Consider the following 22894-nt stretch of genomic DNA (forward strand, 5'->3'; position numbering starts at 1 on the left):
GGTATTTCTGTAGCATTGACATTTATGGCTGCAACATATGGTTAGATGTGACATGGTCACATTTAACCATGATCATATATGTGACATGAGAAATAAGAGCATTTGCTTGAGCAGAGTTTCTTTGTGCTTGATTGCAAACCTTGTTCAAATGATAGGAAACACACCTATTAGTTGAAGACTATTCTGGAGAAGGCCACCAGTGTTTGCTAGATAATTAATATACTAAATAACTGCCAATAAAAAAACAAGTAAAACATTTGTCATTAATTAGGCAATGTAATTACTTAAAAATATGCTATTTTGCAATTTAGTGACTAGATTTTAATATAGTAGCAAGATCTAGTTCAGGACACAAAGACTGCAGCTCATTCCAGTGAACAACTGACTGATGAACAATAGAATTAATACCATATTTAGAGGTTTTACAGTGACTTTTCGCTAATAAACCCCTTGATCTCCCCCTAGTGATGCGAGTATTAGAGTAGTATCTGAGATCAAAAGTATTACTTAGAGAAAAATTTTGCCTGTTTAAAATTTGATAAATCATTAAAACATTTACGGACATAGTAAGGTCAGTAAGCTTTAGAATCCGGAGTTCATTAAATAAAGGAGAATGTGCATTAAAATCAGAAAGTTTTTAAGAAGAAAAGTTCTGTTGGTAATGGGATTAGGGTTTTGGGCCCAAACCTGGCAAGCATATCTTAAATGAGAATCAAAAAGAGCATTAGATACAAAGCATAGTAGATTTTGGAACAAAATAACGTAGTTTGGAGATGATACCATTAGCATTTCGAAGTTTAGTAGATAAATTTTGTATATAAGGACTTCAGGATAAGAAACAGTTTAATAAAACTCCGAGGTATCTTACTGACTTACTTAAATTTAGAGGTTTGCCATTAAGCTTTAGATTAAAATTTAGGTTGATTTTTTTACTTAGACTACGAAAAAGGATAACCTCAGTTTTTGAAACATTTAGGATATTTAATTTGCACATAACTATTTAAACAGCCTCTTGAGATCAATATTGAACATTTGTTGATCCTTTTTAGATAGGGGCTTGAAAAAAGTAGACATGTATATATCATCAGCAAATAATGTAGTTTTACTAAAAATTATGGCATTAGAAAGATCATTAATATAGATGATAAAAAGTAAGGGTCCTAACACGGAACCTTGAGTTACACCACATAGAACCTTCTTTAAAATAGAATTATTCCCTCCATAATTTACGAATTAAGATCTTTCAGTAACGTAAGATCTGATCCAATTATAAGCAATATCCCTTATACCATATAGTTCTAGGTTTTTGAAGTAGTATATTATAACTAACAGTATCGAAAGCTTTTTGGAGATCTATGAACACACCACAAGAAAACTGCCCATCATCAAGTGCCCTACGTATATCTTCAGTTAAAGTAATCAGAGCATGATTGGTAGAATGCATACTTCTAAAACCAAATTGTCTTTTAAAAAATATATTATGCTTGATTAAAAAGGTTGTAAGCCTTTTATGAACAAGTTTTTCAAAAATTTTGTCTATATTTGAAAGTAGAGTGATAGAACGATAATTGTTCACATCTTGGTTTGATACTTTGTTTTTGAAAATTGGGATTACTTTACTAATTTTAAGGAAAGATGGAAAAATCCCTGGTTCAAAAGAGAAATTGATTATTTTCGTTAAAATAAGAGATAGTTCATGTGATACAAAAACAAAAATAGCTTTTGGAATACTGAATTCACCACAGCTTTTATTATGGTTTAAAGATTGAATTGTTTTGGGCATATCATCTGGAGTCACAGTTTAAAAAAAATGATTTAGTTGAGAGGTTCCTTGAGATAAAGTCTTTGTATATAATTGCCAAAATAAGGTATTTTTTCTTGAAGTTTGGTGGCAATAGAACTGAAAAACTCATTAAATGAATTTGCAATTTCACTAGGGTCTGAAATTATATTATTATATTTATTTAGAAAGATCTTAGGTTGATTTTTATTTGATTTATTCATCATTTATCATCATCATCATTCTCGGCTTAACGTCCGTTTTCCATGCTAGCATGGGTTGGACGGGGTATATTAATGTCCCTCTTCCAATCTGATCTAGACTGTGTTAGATCTAAACTCAACTTCCTCTCTATCAAGTCTGTCCTTATAACCTCCTGCCAAGTCTTTCTCGGTCTGCCTCTGGGCTTTGCCCCAGGAACTATCAAGTCTCTACACTTTCTTACCCAATTATCCTCCTCCATTCTTTCCAAGTGCCCCAGCCAATTCAATCTTCTTATCTGGATAACATATTTAATTCTACGGAGACTTAGCCTGCTTCTTAGCTCATCTGAACTCTTTCTGTCTCTCAGACTGGCATTACACATCCACCTAACCATTCTCATATCATTCCTTTCTAAACGGTCAAGATCTTCCTGCTTCACTGCCCATGTCTCACTACCGTACAACATAACACTTTTTACACAGGTCTCATACAACCTACCTTTTACCTCAATTGACAGGACTCTGCTAGTCAATAAAGGAAGTAACTCTCTAAACTTTTTCCAAGCAGAACCTATCCTGCAAGTAACACTTCTTCCAACACCCCCTTCACTGCCCAACATATCACCTAAGTAACAGAAGTTCTTAACTATCTCTAACGAGCCACTGTTGTACATCATTAAAGCTGGAAATACTTTATTCTCTATAATCTCACCTTTGCAACGCTTGCATGCAAACTGTATGTCAGCTCTTAACCTTCCACTAATACTACTGCACTTCTTATGTACCCAATGCTTGCAAGTCTGACAAAAAATTGAGTTACTACCAACCCCTTTCCTGCAAACTCCACAAGGCCACTTTCCAACTACAAGGTCACACTTGGCTGCAATGCTACTTATCATGACTTTAGACTTTGCTGTGTTTACCTTCAGCCCTTTCTCTTCTAGTCCTTTCTTCCACTTTTCAAACTTTTCAACTAATTCTTCCATCGACTCTGCTATGAGAACCAAATCATCTGCATACAATAACTCCCATGGACAACCTGTTCTGAACTCCATCGACAGCGCTTCTAAGACTAGAATAAACAACAAAGGACTAAGTACAGAACCCTGATGTACACCAACATTTACACTAAATTCATCACTAAGTGAATCGTTAATCCTGACACGACTTCTAGCATTGCTGTACATAGACTGAACCATCGTAACTAGCCACTCATCCACACCTAATTTTCTCATAGCCTACCAAATAACTTTACGTGGCACTCTATCAAAAGCTTTCTCTAAATCTACAATGGCAAAATAGAGATTCTTTCTCTTTCCTAAATACTTTTCCTGAAGCTGTCTGAGTAAAAATATTGCATCTGTAGTGCCACGCCCTGGAACAAAACCAAATTGCATCTTATCTATATCAATTCTTTCTCTAAGTAACTTATCAATCACTCTTTCAATAACTTTCATTACTTGATCAACCAACTTCAAACCTCTATAGTTACCCCTTTCTAATGCATCACCCTTGCCCTTGAAACAGTTCACTATTACACTCGACTGCCACTCACTCGGAATAGCACCATCCTTTATAATCTGGTTAGCAAGACTTGTAATAAGCTCAACTCCAATATATCCAGATGCTTTTACCATCTCTGCAACAATACCTGATACTCCTGCAGCCTTGCCAATCTTCAATTTCCTAATAGCCTCCACTACCCATTCTGTCTTGATCTGCATAGCTGGCCCTTCTACGACATCATCATCAGACAAATTATCCTCGTCCCAATCAAACTCAGTGTTAAGCAACCTCTGATAATGATTCTTCCAAGCTACCCTTTTCTCCTCCTCTGTGCTAGCCAAAACACCTTCATCATTACGTATACACTTCTCACCAACAATATCTTGATTAGTCTTCTTCATTTGTTTTGCTATCTTGAATACCTCATTGCGCTGGTCTTCCCTTCTTAACACATCTGCAAATCTGTTTCTCTCTGCTTCTGATTTTGCCTTATACACTGCTGTACGAGCGCGACGCTTAGCTTCTAAGTAAATATTTTTACTACCACCTGACTTCCACTCTTTCCAAAGTTTCCTCTTTTCCTTTATACACTGGTCAACCTCATTATTCCACCACCAGGTCTGTCTATGTCTAGCTGGTCCTTTCGTCCACCCACAGGTATCATCAGAAGCTTCTAGAAGACAATTCTTCAAAGTAGTCCAAGTACTTTCAACATTCTCACTATCACGTTGACTATTGTAGGCTAACTGCTGAACTTTTGCACTAAATTGTCTTGCTACAATCTCTTCCTTCAGCTTCCAGACTTTTCGACGGGGCCTGTACTTTTCCTTGGCTTCTTTAACACTCTTCAAGATAATATCACAAACCAGCAACCTATGCTGGGAAACACACTCTTGCCCTGATATAACTTTCACGTCCTTCACCACTTTCTTGTCTGACTTTCTAACCAAAAAGTATCTATCTGTGTCTTACAACCACCTGACTCATATGTTATCAGCCTACTCTGTCTCTTACTGAATGATGTGTTGCAAACCACCATGTCCGTTGCCATTCCAAACTCAAGCAATCTCTCCCCTTCCTTATTTCTGCTCCCAAATCCATAGCCTCCATGCACACCTCTATAACCTTCAGATGACTTCCCAACATGACCATTAAAGTCGCCGCCCACCATGACAAGTTCAGTGTCTCCAAACTTTGATGTGACTGCTATTAACTCATCATAAAACTTATCTTTATCTTCCTCACTGAGTCCACACTGTGGAGCATAAACTGACAGAAAAGTGACAATCCTATTACCTATCAAAAACTTTATCACTATAATACGACTATTAACACGCATAACATCTATTACTTTTTCTACCCACTTCTCCGCAACGAATATGCTAACCCCTCCATATCCATCGCTATTACCAATCCAAAAAAGCTTATACCTTGCCCTCCTACCTTCCACAAATCTCACTGAAGCTCCTCTCCACCTAACTTCCTGAACACAACACATATCAACAGATCTACGTTCTAACATTTCAACTACTTCACCTGCTCTACCTCTCAGAGTACCAACATTTACACTAGCCATCCTCAACCTAGTGTTATCTACCTTATTAATAATTTCATTTTACCCTTCCAAGTGGCTTTAGATTTTTTAATGTTTTCTTTAAAGAACTTTTTATATTAAGTTATTTTTACTAATTTTAATAGGAGCAACAATTTTATTTCTTAATTTATATATATTCACTGCGTAAAATGCCCTTAATTACTGCATTTTTAGTATTTATAAATTTTTTTAACAAGGAATCTCTTCTGAATATGGATTTTTTAATTCCCTTGGTTATCCATGGTTTCATATTATTTTTAGCCTGTTTTTTGTACAACTTCCTTGTGGGTGTGCACAGATCTATAAGTTCATTCAGCTGATTAAAGAAAGAATAAAAAAAAGGCTAGGCTTTTTATTGTTAAGATTTATAGCACCTTTTCCCAGTCAGTTGAACTAAATATTTGTTTAAAATTGATACTGCCAAACTTTTTACTCTTAATGCTTTCTTCACGAAAATGTTCATTTTGCAAAATAGTAAATTGAGCGAAATGGTCTGATATGCCAATAATAAAATTACCAGATAATATAAATAATATAATATAAATATAAAATAATATAAATGTTATCAATCAGAGTTTTTGATGTTCGACATACTGTATTGGCAGCATAATATAAGGAATTAAAAGGTAATTACCTAAAGTGTCAACGAAATTGATTTGTTCAAGAGGTTCATTATTAATGATGATGTTTTAGAAAACCTGCTCATTTAGTATGTAGTATGTTTGCTAGTTTTTGAATACATCCTAGTCAATACAAATTTTAGAAACTTTGGATGTCAAAAGAGGCGCTTACTAATATTGTATCCATAGTGGCAGTTGTAGGTGCATTCTGTTTAGTGTGGCAGAGAATTGCTAGGATATTGCCTACAACTTTGATGTCAACTTTGACGAAAGCCTACCCCCATGATGGAGGTAGGCTTTTGTGAGATCGGCTTAAAAGCTTTCCGTGTGTCACTGATGACCTCAGGGATGCCCACTGCAATGAAAAAGTGCCATAGTATGCAGAATATCAAGTTTTAACAAAAAATAAATAAATAAGGGGCAGTATGCATATCCACATTGTCACAAAGTTCTTCAATCATACAGTGATCACCTCTAAGTGAACACTACAAATAAAAACTGAGTAATTTCAAGATAGCACACAAAATGTTTCCATATTAGGATTGGCAAGTAGGTGTGGCATTAATAGCACATACAGAATGGCTACCTTTTTAACAAACTGAAAAACACTGAACCTCCAAAAGCACACAGACACCTGTGCTTATTGCCGCATGTTACACATTGGTAATCTTTCCTGAATAAAGCTGGTTATTTGATTCAAGCTTCAATAATTTCTTTGTTTCCACCAAACAACATTGCCTTGTAAAACTTGACAAAATGCAACCACCTTTAGTCTCATTGGCTGCCTTTATTATTATTATTATTATTATTATTATTATTATTATTATTATTATTATTATTATTATTATTATTATTATTATTATTATTATTATTATTATTATTATTATAATTTTTACTGCACATTATATACGTATATTATTTTTCTACTAAAAGAAGAAGAAATGGTCGAAGAAATAAAAGATTTGCATGGAAAAAAAGCCGTTAACAAGGAGCTTCTTGATATAGCTCCTTGGGCTAAAGGAGATCATTTACGAAAAATTGAGTCTGAAGTGCTTATCCCAAACTTGATGAAGAAAAAGGCCAAAGTACTATGCAAAGATGTCATGGCCAGTAAGTACAACAATATTTAATTTTTTACAAATCTGTTTAAAAAGCGTGACTATACACACCATAAGGATTAAAATGTGTGAACACCTTCATCAGTATAAGGATGAGAATTCAATCTGTCAAATTTTCTTCCATTCCAAACATAAAAAAGCTTTAGGTGGCGAATAAATGCGCCTGCTGGTCTGTTTATTGTTTGGTGTATGTCTATATTGTAGATAAACAAGTTATATATGTTTGCACATTTTTAATACGCAACTGTTTCTTAACTTAGAAGAATTTCCTGAAAATCTATGAGCCAGTCCTTTTAAGAGATAGTTTGATGAATATTCGTTTATCTGTGTATAAATTTTATAAACTTTTTTATATTAGGTGTCATCATGGCAACATAAAGTCTAAAGTCAAAAAGGCATTGCAGGCACAAACTTTTTCCAAGTTTTAAAGATTTCGGGAAAAGCCTTTCCTGCAAAAGTCTTTGAAACAAAAAACAACATATACTTAATGCTAGGGATTTTTCAATGTGACAAAATTATATTTTCAACTTCTAGGTTTTGCTGAATGCGTTAAAGGCCGAACAATTTCGATGGCGTGGTCTTGTGGAAAGGAAACAAAAGCGATGAAGAGTTGTCTCAAAGAAATGTATGTACTTCCTTATTCTAATGCCTGGTGGAAAAAAAATAGTCAACTGTCCGGGGGATGATTTATAGATACATTGCAGTGTCTCCTATGTTATGTACCACGTCGTTATTTTATTTGAGGGCGTAAGTTTGTTGAGAAGCACTGGGCCTTGAGTACATTAGGTGAAAAATGCAACATCTTTTATTGTCTTGAAGCGTATATACTATGTTCTGTATGTTTATTGCGACGGCGATAAGTGGTGTTCTACAAACCAAAAGGTTAGGGAAGATTCAGTTATACATCTTTGGCATAGTTGTTATATTTTTGTTTCGTTGCAGGCTAGCAAAACCTGAACTCTACGAAGAAGCGCGCGTGGAGTATCTAACAACACGAAACAGCTTCCAAGAACATTACGCTGCGACTGGTGTAAAAAAGAAACAGCAGAAAAAAGAATCAGTGGTGTATTGAAAATGTCGGTTTGGGATTCAAGAATAAAAGCGCAGTTAATTATGCTATACCTTCATAGCCGAAATAATGGTTGTGTGATGTGTTTTCCATAAAACGAACATCCTATGCAATGTGAAACGCCATGTCGTTTAGATATAATGTGTTAAAACTTTTTGTAAATAAAACTTTTGCTAGTTAGTGGATTTTGAGCTATTTGTGGCATTTCCAAACATGCGTGATTTCTGTAGAATAAATCTTTATAAGACGTTATTAAGTTATAAATATTGACTAGTTTTGGAAATTTTTATTCTTGTTTTAAATGTGATTATAAATGGTCCTATTTGTATCCTTTTTTACTGTTTTTTTTGTCATCGTACAAATTTCGCACATCTTTTAACTTTTTTAATGTAAGGCCGTCCTTAAAGATTTTTTGCTTTGTTCTCGCCTATTCCCGACTCAAAAACAATTAAACCACGTAGTCAAATTATTTTTAGTTAAATGAAAATATAGCAAAGAAATCGCTAAGCAAATAAATAATCAAAACAACAGATCACACTGCGATAGCGCACTTCAAACGGCTACCATACTTGTTACACAGGGTTACCACTCCTCCTTAAATTCCTTAAATAACCTTAGAAAAAGAAAATCTTCTTAAAAGTACTTAAATATACTTAAAAAAGTTGAAATTTTAGCTATTCTCCTTAATTTCTTATTTTCTCTGACCGTTATTTTTTTGGAAATGTGTTAATGGATTGTTTATCACCAGTAAGACATATTTCTCTGTTACTTGAAATCCTATATTTTCTATCTTTCAGGGCATAATTTATATGTATAATTTTTTTATCATAGAACATAGTATGTAACAATAAAGATAGAGAACTAAAATTGGTTTTCTCCTTAATTATCCTTATTTTTTTATTCTCGTTCGCAGCAAAATATCCTTAAAAAGTGTGAATTTGTCTCCTTAATATCCTTACTTTTGTTCTCACTTTATTAGTGGTCACACTGTTACACAGTAAAGCGAGGCTCACAAGAAGACCAGAGCAGTCATTAAACTTTTTTTTTTTTTGTCTGACGAAAAAGTAAAAAAAATAATCTGCCGACCGACTGACTCTGCATCAAAACTACGAGTCGGAAAACAGCAAACCAACAATTTATTAAGAACGGCCAAAGTAAAAATCTTTTTTCCAGCACACAGTCGGCTATCTATCAATCTTTGATGCAGTCACTTTTTGTCTAATGATGAGGGGTGTCCATTTTTTCCCCCGCTCTAATTTGTTTTTAGAACCTCAATCCGCGAACTAGGTAACCCGTGGTCTATTTAGTTTAGCTTTATAAGAGTTTTGTTTGTTACTTCGAATCACCAGCTTTTCAAATGTTTGGAGCGAAATATTTCTATTTTTTTCCGGTTACCCAATAAGAGAATATTTTCAGTAACAAGGTTCACTGCGTCTTCTATAAAGACATGACCGCAGTTTGCCCCCGTTGATTAGAGGTGCTCTCTTTTCTCTTTTTGAAGTCGCCGTTAATTACACAGGCATCTTTAGGCTTGTAAAAATCTTCGCCATAGGCTTGATTCATGCGTAAAGTTAGTTTAAGCACAGATTTTTTATAGGAAAAAAAAATTCTTTGTTTTAAAAATCGGAGTTACATGACACATTTTATGATATTGAGTTGTGGAAGTAAGAAGTTTGCGAATGAGTATATATAAGTGTAAACTGCTCTATGGCAATACTGTCGAAAAACCGAGACTTTAGCCCCCTCTTGGTTGGTTTACACTTAAACAAAACCGTTTGAATCACTACACCGGTCGATGCAAAAATGGGATTGCTCACTCTTTTAAGTGGTAACACGTCTTATTGTCACGCAATTAAAAGAGTCGTTTAAACCAAAATGAAATGAAACAGAACGAATAAAACATGTAAACTGGACGACGACGTTACTGACGTATTGTTACTGGAAAGCAAAAGTGTACTGTGCAAATAGCATTTACATTTTTTATGCAGTGATAATGTCCCCTTATGGCAGAAATTTCTCTTTAGTGGACATCATATTGCGCCAGAGCAAGTTTTTGAAGCAATAAAAGCTAATTTGTGGCCACCCGCTATGTAGGAAAAACCTCATGGCTGATACACTTTGAGTTCCACCGTATTGTTATTTTTGGTCGCTCACTTAAAAATGCTGACACTAGTCAAAAAAAAAGATACAAGTAATAGATTTTTTGACATTATAATTTCGTAAAAAAATCCATTATTAATAATAAAAAGTTCCAAAAATAAACTCGTCGCATTACGATATTCCAGTATACTATCCGATCGAGTAAACTGGAGGAGTGTAGACGCTTTTTAGACGCCTTTTCCCCGGACGGAGAATCTGTTTTTATCGGACGTTTCCTCCCACCGAAAAGCTGCTATAAAGATACGTATGGGTATACGTATTTTTTCTCATAATGGTACACCGTCCAATTGATCTCTAAAATATGGCCTGCCGTTGTTTTCTTTTCGCGCTGTTAAGATCTCTACGCCGGTCTCGGTGACAAGTAACGTTTGCTCGAACTGTGCTGAACGCTGCCCATCCTATAACAAAAACAGTGTCCTGTGGAAATTCGAAAGGGGTTACATTGCATATTTTCAAACACAAAACGAAATACAGTATACCCCTGATAACTCGAACCTCTATGGGACTTAAAAAAGTTACCGGGGCTTCGAGCTATCAGGTTTTATGAGAAAGTCGAAAGGGAATTTTAAAACGGTTTAACTCTACCACTATCAAAAATCCATCAAGATTTGACCTGCAGATGAAGAGAAACATCTGAAGAGATTTTAACAATAGGCGTGAAACTAATTTCGGTATTAAAAGAAAGTTACGAAACGTAATTAGCATAATATTCCTAAACTAATGTTTTTGAAGTCGCCCGATTTTCGGTATACTAAACAAATTCGCAGCTCTCCACTTTTTATTTTGCCAGGCGCATGATTCACAACCGCGCTAAACCGTAAACTTGACAATCTATTATTTCTGAAGAACTTTTACTTACCTGAGTGACAGCTGTCCAGTCATCAGGCCATAGCACATCTCGCCAAGTACCTATAAATATAAATTATTGTCTATAAACGCCGAATCTCAACATACAATTGTTAAAAGAAATACTGCGAAAATTAAATCAACAGAAATCGAGCGGCACAAAGAAAGGGCGGGAAAAAGATGGCAGATGCCATCTTTGAAAACTAAGTATTCGGTCTCCCATTCGTTGCATATTCTACAACGAATGGAAGGTCGACTACTGATTCTTCCCAGCATGTTAGCATGAAAAGACTAAGGAGAAACGAAACAATGAAACTCGTTCGAATGGAAAATTCTCGAAAATATAAGTCGGATAAGCACATACCGAGGATAAATACAAAATTAAGCTAGTACTTTTTTGTGACAGTGCATAAAAATCTGCCCAGATATGATAGAGAACACCTCGAAGTTTGAATGCCATTGAACAAGAATGATGAATGAATAAAACCTGCTTTTACGGTACAACATTTCACACACAGAGCCCTCCTAATATCTCCACGTGCATGACCATATATGATCGCGTAAAATCGACCTGACAAAGAGTGGAATGAAACAGGCGAATAAATTAAGTATGTACAAACAAAAACATCTCATTTTTATTGTCAGTGTATTGATTAAATAAGTGGAAACAGCTGTAGCAGAAGAAACAGCGGATCTTTTAAAAATTCAATACTTCTTTTCTCGAACAGGAAAACTCTTCTTCTTTTTTATTTGACAACGTGGCGGCGAGGGGGTATGTTTCTCTAACTTTGTTTTTACCACCAATAGATTTTTTTATTTTCACTTTTATCTTTCTTTGGTGAGCTTATCTTAAATTATATAAGTATGTTAAGAATTGATTTAGGGATGTTTTCCCACAAGTGAATTTCGCAACCTTTGAAATGTTTAAACGCCAAACTCTGAATAGGATGAAATAAGTTTATTTTACTTTTGGACAGCTAATACGCGCTGAGTTTTTTTTCAAGGTAAAGTCTAGTATTATGAGTTTTTAAATAAAAAAAATTAAAGATAGAATAAAAATATTTTTTTTGATTAACGTGGTTGATAAAACTGATTTTAAAATTGCAATAATGCAAGGACTGGGCTTTAGATTTGTGAAAATTTTAAAGGCGAATTATTTTATTTTTTTGTTCTACAAGCAAAAAAAAGTAAAAAAAAAATCAACAAAGCATGGACAAAAACTACAGCTCTATGAGTTCGGTGAGTCGAAACTAGTAAACTATCAAAATGAGGCTGTGCAGATTCGAGATGTATTACTTGCTTAAATTCTGTGTATAAGGAAAGAAAAAACATGCGAAATATTTCCACATCTTCGATCAAATATATACACATATATATATACACACATACATACACAAATATATATCACTAACTTTTGATCTTCGCTTGTCAAAAATAAGTACTGGTTAGTAAGATAGCCGTGTAACTCACTGTTTCCTAAACTTAAAATCGATCACAAGTTCTTTGGACAAAAACACCTCTCTAAAATATTTCAAAAATTCGCATGAAGGGGTGCAAAATTTTACATTTTTTAGAATGGGAAAAGGGGAGGGATATGTGGACGTACTTAATAGTTTTTCAGTAGTATACCAAACTGTGCATTCTTTATACATCCTTCATACGATGATGATAAGTGATTCGATACTTTAACACTTTCTTTTTGATACAATCTGAGCAAAAAGGAGAAGATTTGCTAACGAAGTCTCAAATAAGAAGAGTTGCAACTTCCTGACGAACTAAGACAAGGAAAAGGAAAAAGGGTTTAAATCTATATATTTCAGGGGAATGTCATTTATGACCCTGTTAGAAGTTTCTCAGGTTGGACAGTTTTCATATGCAAATCTCAACACTAAAATAACGAAATAGTAATGAAAAACACTCAACCAAATTAGTAAGAGTATTGACATTTAAAGAAGGAAAACTTTTTCGTTTTAGATGGCACCAATGAAAATCAGTGTGCAACGTGTTGGTACCATCGCATTGCTAGCAGTGCTTGGTCCTGCGGGAATCATGCTCAATATGATCGTGATGATCGCCATCCTGAGAAAGAAACAGCTACACACAAGCACATACATGCTTTATTTCCATCTAGCTGTGTGCGACTTTCTCACTGCGCTTTTCGGCTCCACCATGGGAATCAGCATCTACACAACCGGCGATTTTATATTCTGCCAGTGCGTCGCCGTCATGATAGTATTATTCTACGTTATATCAATTGGTAACGTAGCTTTAATTGCGTATGATCGATTTGTATACTTGAGCTCACCGTTATTGTACTTCGTGAAAGTAACAAAGACACGAGTACTAGGTTTGTTGGCGTGTATTTGGTTAGTAAGTATTTGCAACCTCGTCCCAGTACTTTGGATAAGAAAGATGTTCGTGTTTAACGAAACAGTCGATTTAAAATTAAGCCAAAGAAATTGCATCATATCGCGAGTGCTTACGAGAGAATTTCTGTTGTGGACAGTCGTTGCGCTGACCATACTACCCACCCTTGTGGCAGCCATTTTAAACATCAGAATATACCATCTCGCATCACTGCATCACAAAAAGATACAAAAGACAACAATCTCATGGCAACGAACACAAAACGTGGTGAAGAAAAACGCCCATGATGACGGCACATCCCCGTCCAATACGATAAACAAGCGCCAGATAAACAAAAAAGCGGTGCGCACGACGATGAGCATCGTGGTCACACATCTCATATGCACTATGCCCTACTTGACAGTAATAATAATCGAAGCATCGTGTGACCACTGCATTCCATATAAGCAGATTAAACACGCCTATAGTTTATTTCTACTGAACTATCTCACAACCGTGTTAAATCCATTAATATACACACTAACGAACGCCGAATTAAGACGAGAAATTAAAATTATGTTAAGGCTTTGTCGACACAAGAGCAAGGTTGTATTGTCTGAAACCTCAACGTCTGCTGCTCGATCGCGGAGTGGGACCGAAACAAGCAGCACAAGCAAGCCGGGAGGACTGGGTTCGAAGAAATCGATCAGTGCTGCATAAAACGAAACCTACCTTTATTTATCATTGGCTCTATAGTGAACACGTGACCAGGTTTCATTACGCCAACAGCTTTGTTTTCTATAAAAAGAATATATTCATTTTACCTCCGTGCATACCTAACGCGCTTGAAAGCAGTTAATCTTACGAGGTACTTAAACCAATACGTACTAGCATAGTGTGGAACATTTGGAGCTGTATGAAATAACCTAAATATAGAATAAAAGTCAATCCAAATATAAATGCTACAAAATTGATAAGAAAGCGTAATATACTTGACTTTAGTTTAAAATACACTTCCATTTGAAGCAAGCAGAAATGTACCAGTACATCAGTAAACGCGTTTTGCCCACCTTCATAGATTTGACAAACGAACCATTACTCACCGATGTATACCATGACCGCAGTAAGTTCTTGTGACGGAACAACCATTAGCGTGTGCTTCTTTTTGTATGTACTGCCCCATGTCACGATATCTAGCCCCAGGTTTCACTACATAATACAACAGTATTTATTCTCTGTTAAAATTTCCAATTTAAAAAAAATAAGCAAGTAAATAAATTACCTTCGTTAACAGCGGCCATCAAAGAGTCATACGCTGTCTCAACCAGCAACTTAGTGTCGTCGTCGACTTTCCCGACGAAGAGAGTTTCGTTCAAATCCCCATGGAAACCGTCGTAATAACACGTCACATCGACTACGAAAGAACACGAAGAGTATTTGTGATGGTATTACAAAAGGTCACCTGTTGGTACTTATATTTCACTCTTATAAGTTATTTTTACCAACATACGCAAAAACCAGGCTGGAATCCTTGAAATTATTACAACTTTAAAAAATACTCCCATCTCAGTTGTTTTCATTACAAAACATGTGGTTATACACCTTAAAATTTTTATATGGTTTTGTTTTGTAAAACACACATAAAAATAAAAACTGCTCAAATAACTGTGTCTCTGTTAGTTCTTTCGTCACTACAAGAATGTAATACCAACGCGTTAGGCACGCCGACTCACTGTAGAAAATGGACCAATGCGTAAAGCGTTACTGCCTGTCGTAAAGGAAAAACTGTGCGTTATAATGAGTTAAAAAAGGAGTTTAGTGCAATCAAAAGTAAGAACGAGAAAGAGTTGATACGAGAATAAAAACGACTCACGATTTACAATATCTCCCTCTTGTAATTCTCTCTGGTCAGGAATACCATGACATATAACTTCATTGACAGACCTAGCAAAAAATATCAAAACAAAAAAATTGTATGTTTTTGGTTGAGTATGAAAGTACTGCGTTGACGTGATTTTGTGCCACGTCTTTTGCAAGCGTTAACGTGACAGGAATGTTTAATCGCACTGTCCTGTAAATAGCGTCGCGTTCGTTTAGAAAAAAAAGAAAGGGCGGCTTATAATTACAGCGTTATAAAAATACAACATATTCATAGTAAAAACAAATGAAAACACAGAAGTTAAAATTAGCAGAAGCTTTTCGGTTTATATAACCATTCTCAATGCATAAAACTTTACAAGTAAAAACGTCATTTCTATTTAATAGGTTAAAAGTTAAAATTAAAATTAAAATTCTCTAAACTCTAAGTGACACCATAATGAAATAAGGGGAGTTTCTTTGTATCGATTTGATTGTTTAATGATGGATTTTTAACAGCAATCATCGATGCTTTCAAATTACGTCGTTGTCGGTAATTTGTTGGTGCTGACAACAAGGACACGCCATGAAAACTTGTGCTGTCGGTTTTCTCGAAGTGTTTGGCAGGTCCAGATTCATTTTTCACGCTATTGTGTTCGTTCCACCTGGTATGTACGTTCCCAATAGTTTCACCAACGCAAGTTTCACCACAGGTAAATACCCCTTCATAGATGCTGCATGACAGGTAAGGGAGAACAAACTACGGAATTTCTTTGTAATCCATTTATTGGCAACGTCATCCACGTAGTTTGTTCTATATCCAATGTCGAAGCGAGTTATGTTCACCGTCGCACCAACTTAATGAGATTATAAAACTTGAGATTTAATCCATTACCTGGTTTTGGATCTAAGGAGCCAAGCTGCGTATTTGGCAAGAGAATTTACGTAAGATTGTAAAAATGCCCTACAGCTTTTGAAATCGAATTTAAAGTTTATTAGAGATTGAGAAAATTATGTATGAGTGCCATGGCAACAAGGCTTTTAGTACTATTTTTAAAGCCATTGGATCATAGTTATTATCAGCATTTTTTTACAAGCAGCAATTTTTGCTAAGATTTAATATTGATTAAGTTTCTGAATACGGCAGGGGGCTCAACCCTTAACAACCCCTGTGTTTACTATATAGCATCATTGGGTCAGATGACGAACGGGAGGGATAGGGTTTCATCATTTTTAACAAGCACCATGAGTGTCACTTGAAAAAACACAGTGACATAAAAAAATAACACAACTTACGTGCAACAGCTCTTAGGAAAGTTATGGTAATTCAGTGGTGATGGATAACAGTTTCTTTCAACAGTGGCCTGTAAATATATGTTCTGGTAATTTACTGAAGAACTTAAATAAGAAACTTGGCAACCTAAATTCAGGTAAAAATGATCACCCCTCTAGAAACATGCACACCAGTATACCTCATGAATTATTCGATCTATTTCATCGGTGGTAACACCTGGACGGACAGCTTTTGCACCAGCATCCAGGCATTCCCGTGCCAGCTATTAAAAAAAATTGAATAAATTTATAGAAAGTAGAGACTGTTAAAGTAGTAGCAAGATAAACTGACATTAAAATTTAAGAGTTAGACATTTGTGCATGATAATCCTTAATTTTCATCACAGCACACATGGGTAACATACCCTACAAACAGTTCTCATCTTCTCAATATCTTCAGATGTATGAACAATAATCTGTGTACTTCTTTTTACTTCCATCTCACTTGCAGGATAACCTAACAAACAAATATGAAAAAGCATGAAACAAACAATAAAAGCACAAACAAAAAACACAGAAACAGAAACAAACAAACAAGCAAACGAAAAAACATGAAAAAATAAAATTTCAAACAATCACACAAACAGAAAAAATCAAAACATAGAAACAGAAACAAACAAACAAAAAACACCATTAATAAAATGCGAAAAAAAGTAAGAATATTAGGGAGAATTAAGGAGACAAATTGACATTTTTTAAGGATATTTTGCTGCAAACGAGAATAAAAAAATAAAAAAATAAGGATAATTAAGGAGAAAACCAATTTTAGTTCACTATCTTTAATGTTACATACTATGTTCTATGATAATAAAATTATACATATTATACAAATATACATATAAATTATGCCCTAAAAAACAGAAAATATAGGATTTCAGGTAACAGAGAAACATGTCTTATTTTACTGGTGATGAACAATGCATGAACACATTTCCAAAAAAGTTACGATCAGAAAAGATAAGAAATAAGGATAAATAAAGGAGAATAGCGAAAATTTCAATTTTTTTAAGTATATTTAAGTACTTTTGAGGAGATTTTCTTTTTCTAAGGTTATTTCATGAATTTAAGAAGGAGTGGTCACCGTGAACACATTGAACAAACAAAATGCAACTGCAAACTCATGAAATCGCTGGTCTCACATACCTTCTGGATGGTCTGCATAATCAGGTCGAGCTATGTGCTCAGGTACATGTCTTTTAGGACTCTAAAATTGTAGAAAAGAAGAGAAGGTTGGTTGTTAGTTAAACGTTAAAGGCTTGGTTCCCACTAAAGTCCATAGTTGTTGTGCAACTGTTGTGCAACAAAACATAGGTTAATGGAAAACAAGCTTTAAACATTCATAAAACATATAATCAATGCCAAATACAAAGCTTTATGGTTAAAAGCTGTTTAAATATGGACAACCACGGGTACTGCAATCACTTGAATGACTTTCATAAAGGTCATTCAGAAAATTCCATATACTTAACATATACTTGATGACTTGAATTTCTTTTTTAAAAATATTGATTACTGAAATACTGATTGAAACAAAAGTATGTTGTTGTAATTCTCACCAGTGGATAATAAGGTCGTAGTGAACCAGTATAAATATACCCAGGCCAAGGACTTGTATTTGTGCTGCTACTTCCATTCAAATGTTGCATAAGATTACTCAACGTGTTTTCTACAAAACAACAAAAGATTATAAAACAGGTCACACAAATTATTTTGAAAATTACAGACCTTGGAAGAAAAATTAAGCATTAAATTTTGCATGTTATATTGACCCCCTGGTAAAGGTTTTTCAATAATAAATGCTAACATTTTATAAATTTGTTGTATATAAAAAATAGATTTTTCCATGAACAGTGCTTACATAGAAAATAAATTACCAAGCAAAATCAAACAAGTTCTTAAAGAATATGTTTAAATATACATATTATTAAACAGATCATTGCTGACAACAAACTTTTAAATTCTGATACCTTTGTGACTGTCCAGCAAAGACATGATCTTATACTTTCTTATCAACATTTTAAATTGTGCAAAAATGGAAAATAGGATAATAAGTATCTGAAGAACATTTTTTTTGTATAAAGATGGGGTAAATTGCTTATGTCATCAAAAAATTTTTCTCTAGGCAAACATTAATTTTTCTCAATTAAATATGTGGATTTTTCCCATCATAAAATTGTCATAACAATTATGTATTATATGTATTGGAAGAGTGACATTAATATACCCCCCGAAGAGAAAGAGGGTCATTAATATACTCCGTCTATCCCATGCTAGCATGGAAAACGGACGTTAAGCCGAGAATGAATGAATGATGAAAAATGTATTACCTGTTTTCTTGTGAATTAACTTGTGTATTTTCCAACTAGCCTTGAAACAACTCTGAAAATAAATAAACATCAGGCATACCAAGGGAAGCTTTTATTTTGCTGACAAAACGTCTATATATGTGAAAGGGACATATGTAACTAATTTATTAAATATGTCAGTAGAAAGTTAGTGTATACAGTTTAGGACTTTTAATTTTAAGTTTGGTTGTACCTATAAATTTATCTGCACAAAGGGGAAAGTCTACTTCAGTCTTTCAGCACGTTGGTTCAAGACACACTTAAAGTGCTTAATATTTGCACAATAATTAAGAACACTTTTGCACGCTTTTGATCAAAAGTTAAAACTATTGTGACTTTTTAGGAGCACTATAAGCGAATGAATAAATATGCATGAACCACCATTATTTTGAGCTTTTGTGTGCATTTCTGTTTCCAGTCAACATTATGCTGCTTGGACAAACAACCGTGCAACGCTATGTAAGCCATCCATTGCAATCGAAGTGGACTTTTGCCTTAAGCACTCAATTTTAGAAAAGCTTGTGCAAATTGATTGTTGTTAGTATAGTTGCAGTCTTTTTCAGGAGAGGCGTGCGATTGCACACACACGCCTTGGCACACGCCTAAATTGTTTCAGGCGTGTGATTAACGCCTGAAAAATAAATATTGAGTTTTCAAAACCAACCTATAAAATCCATTTTGTAGCATGCGATGGCAGCCCTCAAAAAATTTTTTTGGAGACTCGTCAGACAAAATGTCCGCCACATTTCCAGTTTGGTCGGACATGTCCATAGCTCGTTTCGAACTTTCGTCCGACAAAACGTCCGATAGATTTCTGTTTTGGTCGGACACTTTCAGATCTCAGAATTATTGAATAGTCCTGGTCCTTTTAATCCACGAGCAAGCCTATTCATAGCTAACCTGACCATCCTCGCTAATTCACTTAGTTAAAAGAACTATGTAGACATAAATCTCCCTTGCCTGGCCCCCTTGTCGTTGGTAACCAGGCCTTACATAAGAAATCCAGCCATGCGGTTCTTAAATTTTGTTAAAATATAGCTGAACTTTCTAAATGAATTTTGAAGTTTTATTTAAGCCACGTGGATAAACGTTCTTTTTTAATTTGAAAACGAAGCATATTTTTGCCTATTTGCTTGTGATGACTTGCAACATAAACAATAAATTTATGAAAATGACAGTATAGTCATGCATACTATTTCGGACTTGTAGAAAAGGAAGTTAAGATTGAGAGAGTCGCTATACGTAAACACTCGATAATCGTGTTTGGGGTTCACGATTCAAAACGTTCCCCACTTTTCTACCGCAAAATGAATACACAACAAAGATTAACCTTGGGGCCCATATCGCACGCGTAACATCCTATGCATGTGCGTTTTACATCGCACACGTTACCTGATTTACATGCGTGAATCATGGCACACCTACTCAAATATTCCTGAAAAAGACTGTAGTTGTTTCAAATGACAGTACTGTTAATTTTTGGAATTTTATGAAGTCACTAAATTGGATGGATTGACACTGGGACAGTAAAATACTTGCCCAAAATTAAGTAAGTAATTTAGGGATTACTGTATAATAAAACCTCAAACACATCAACATGCTTCAGCAAAAAAGTGTGTCTCTGTGTGTTAATATGATTAGCTCTTCTGACTTGGTAAATCACTTTTTGTTTTTCAAAAACAAACAGAAAAAAAGAAGAGAGTATCAGTAAGCTGCACACATCATAAAAAGTGCAGGTGTTAAAAAAAGCTGCATCATTTAAAAATCAAAAAAACATTTTTGGAACTAATTAAATATCTGAGAGACACAAAATTTATTGCAATAATTTTGTCTATTAACAAGAAATGCATGAGCCAAACATCCTTTCCATAGTGGTAGGAGTGTTTATTATTAACGGTATGACAGCTAGCCTTGTATCTCAAAATGTAATGGCAAAAATAATGCAAAAGGTACTGAAACAAGCTTTGTTGAAAGTTTTTTTTGCATAGCTGTCGAAAAGGCTATGTTTCATACGTAATTTATATACTTAATGGCTATATGGTTAATGAAAAATTGATATCTTATTTAAGCGGTTGCCTAAACCCATCTTTATATATGTGGCTGTTTGTCGCTTATTGGCACCCTCTTATAAATGTTTTGTGGGTTAGAAACATTCAACTTAACCCTACGGTCCAGAAGGGGGATTACACCCCCCTGACAGGTTTTTTTATAACTCCTGTTTAATATGCTGTGTTGCATGGCTATGATACTTACAGAGAATATTTATCTGTTAGACACCTACGTGCCCATTTCTAGGTCCTATACCTCTCAGAGGCTTTGATATTGGCTATTACTTGAAACTACCCATAAAAATTGGGAAAATATAATAACCCTGTCAGGATTATCCTTAGAACTTGAAACTTCTAACACAACTTTGATCTATCAAGTAAAATCCTTCTGTATGTTTTCGACACGTGATTAATCTGATTTCCTGATTCTTCAGATATTACCTGAAATTCGGATTTCCAGGCCATTTTTTGCAATTTTTTTATGTGAACTATGTAAAAACTGGAAAATATGTTTATATTTATAACTTTCATTTGGCTTTCAGAAACTTCAAACAGAATTTAAAAAATTCACTCTAGAACTAAAGAATTTGAATTTTTAGCAGATGGTATTTTGAACAAATTTTAAGCATTTGATGACGTCATTAAAAAGAGCTAACATAAGCAAAAAATTTTTGATGTCATTTTGCTCCTTTTGTGTCATGTATACTATAAGTGTGCTAAGTTTTATTCAATTAGGACAAGCCTATGAAAAGTTATTAGAAAGGGGGGCGAATACACGCCCCCGCCCCCTCTCCCCATAATATGTTTAAAAAAAAACTGGACCTAATAAGGGTTAGGGTTGTGGGTTCAATCCCCCATATGAAGTTGTATTTCTCGTTGTGCAAAGATTTGAAGGTTTCATAGTTCAATTGGGAGCTTAGCTTCAACGATGAGAGGCTAACCATAAAATATAAATCAATATAAACTTAGCTAGAGCCTTTTCAGAGTGAGTTGAAGTCTTAGTATTAAGCGATTAAATTTGTGGATAATTTTTAGCTAGCTTTTTTCTGGTAAGATCAAACAAAAAATATTTAGAAATTTATGATGTTTACCTGTTCACAGAAGTAACTACCACTAATATTAAGTTTAATACAAGTAGGGCATTGTAGTTTAGCCAGTTTATCACAGCCTGGACTTTCACAAATCCTGTGGCCCACTTCTGTGTCTGCCATCTTGAATGTAAATTAAGGTAGAGAGGGAAAGCCCCTACTATTCCACGCAAGATTTTTTTGCCTGTTTGAAGAAACTCACAGAATCCCACCAGAGAAACGCCATTAAAATATATTTTGGGTTTTTACGGCAGTCAAAAAAAGGATTGTGGAGTAGTCAGGTATAGTAGCCGAGAGCTGCCATGCAAAAAAAAAATGCAATAAAAAATCAATATAGAAAGTGTTGCGGAGAGGTTGCCAAGGCAAAGCACGGCAAGGAAAGGGCACAGCAAAGGCGGGCAAGGAAACAGGAAGAGGAATCAGCAAGGCAGGGGTAGGCAAGGCACAGGCAAGGGCATAGAAGCCAGGCACCAGAAAAGGCATAGGAAGGGTAGGCAAAGGCAGCCAAGGAAACAGGAAGAGGAATAAGCAAGGCAGGGTTAGGCAAGGCAAGGAAACGGCAAGGCAGGGGCAGGCACCTTAATAGAGAATCCCCCTACAACTCAAAGATTCGTATACTCGATATATCTAAGATATGTATCATATTAATCCAGGAGTATAGAAAATATTAAGATGCAAATATTTCAAATTCAGTAGCTCAAACAAAGCTCTCAAATTTATATCCGGTCAATATATATACAGTGAATCATGTTAGCAGAACTATGTGCCAATACAAATATTTAAACAATCGGTCATAACGCCAAAAAAACTATCAATTTTTAATAAATCTGAGATTAAAAGTTAACTTGGTTCCAATGACAACAACATTAAAAAGTCAAGATATAGAAATAATTAAAGAAGTCCACGAAAAAGGCGAAACATTTACCTGGTTGTTGTAAGTGCAAGATAATTATGTTTTTCCTAGCCCTGTCCAGGATTTGAA

At 34.8% G+C, this 22894-nt stretch overlaps 2 protein-coding genes across 2 annotated transcripts; one reads left to right on the forward strand and one right to left on the reverse strand.

The window, feature by feature from the left end:
• Positions 1 to 6608: 6608 nt before the first annotated feature.
• LOC130648103 (COX assembly mitochondrial protein homolog) lies at positions 6609 to 8773 on the forward strand. Its single transcript, XM_057454125.1, has 3 exons — positions 6609 to 6813; positions 7356 to 7446; positions 7764 to 8773. The coding sequence occupies exons 1-3, from the start codon at positions 6645 to 6647 to the stop codon at positions 7891 to 7893; spliced, it is 390 nt and encodes a 129-aa protein (XP_057310108.1). The 5' UTR covers positions 6609 to 6644; the 3' UTR covers positions 7894 to 8773.
• A 1312-nt stretch (positions 8774 to 10085) lies between these two features.
• Positions 10086 to 22498, reverse strand: LOC130648108 (methionine aminopeptidase 1-like). Its single transcript, XM_057454132.1, has 14 exons — positions 21916 to 22498; positions 18759 to 18810; positions 17988 to 18097; positions 17575 to 17635; positions 16797 to 16888; positions 16572 to 16655; positions 16396 to 16463; positions 15116 to 15186; positions 14525 to 14656; positions 14346 to 14451; positions 14131 to 14168; positions 13975 to 14040; positions 10910 to 10959; positions 10086 to 10448 (listed from the first exon to the last, which is right to left on the reverse strand). Exons 1-14 carry the CDS (start codon positions 22033 to 22035, stop codon positions 10317 to 10319), a joined length of 1182 nt encoding a protein of 393 aa, XP_057310115.1. The 5' UTR covers positions 22036 to 22498; the 3' UTR covers positions 10086 to 10316.
• Between the last annotated feature and the right edge of the window lie 396 nt (positions 22499 to 22894).

The sequence above is a fragment of the Hydractinia symbiolongicarpus genome, chromosome 6 (genome assembly GCF_029227915.1).
Source record: "Hydractinia symbiolongicarpus strain clone_291-10 chromosome 6, HSymV2.1, whole genome shotgun sequence".
Taxonomy (NCBI): Eukaryota; Metazoa; Cnidaria; class Hydrozoa; order Anthoathecata; family Hydractiniidae; genus Hydractinia; species Hydractinia symbiolongicarpus.

What these genes read in the sequence shown, in the direction of transcription:
- LOC130648108 (XM_057454132.1), bottom strand. Translation starts at nt 22,035, where the DNA reads ATGGCAGACACAGAAGTGGGCCACAGGATTTGTGAAAGTCCAGGCTGT. An exon ending in GTTAATTCACAAGAAAACAG is followed by an intron (nt 18,098 to 18,758) that starts GTAATACATTTT and finishes GTTGTTTTGTAG; the next exon opens with AAAACACGTTGAGTAATCTT. An exon ending in TACGACCTTATTATCCACTG is followed by an intron (nt 17,636 to 17,987) that starts GTGAGAATTACA and finishes CTACAATTTTAG; the next exon opens with AGTCCTAAAAGACATGTACC.
- LOC130648103 (XM_057454125.1), top strand. Translation starts at nt 6,645, where the DNA reads ATGGTCGAAGAAATAAAAGATTTGCATGGAAAAAAAGCCGTTAACAAG. An exon ending in ATGCAAAGATGTCATGGCCA is followed by an intron (nt 6,814 to 7,355) that starts GTAAGTACAACA and finishes TTCAACTTCTAG; the next exon opens with GTTTTGCTGAATGCGTTAAA. An exon ending in AAGAGTTGTCTCAAAGAAAT is followed by an intron (nt 7,447 to 7,763) that starts GTATGTACTTCC and finishes GTTTCGTTGCAG; the next exon opens with GCTAGCAAAACCTGAACTCT.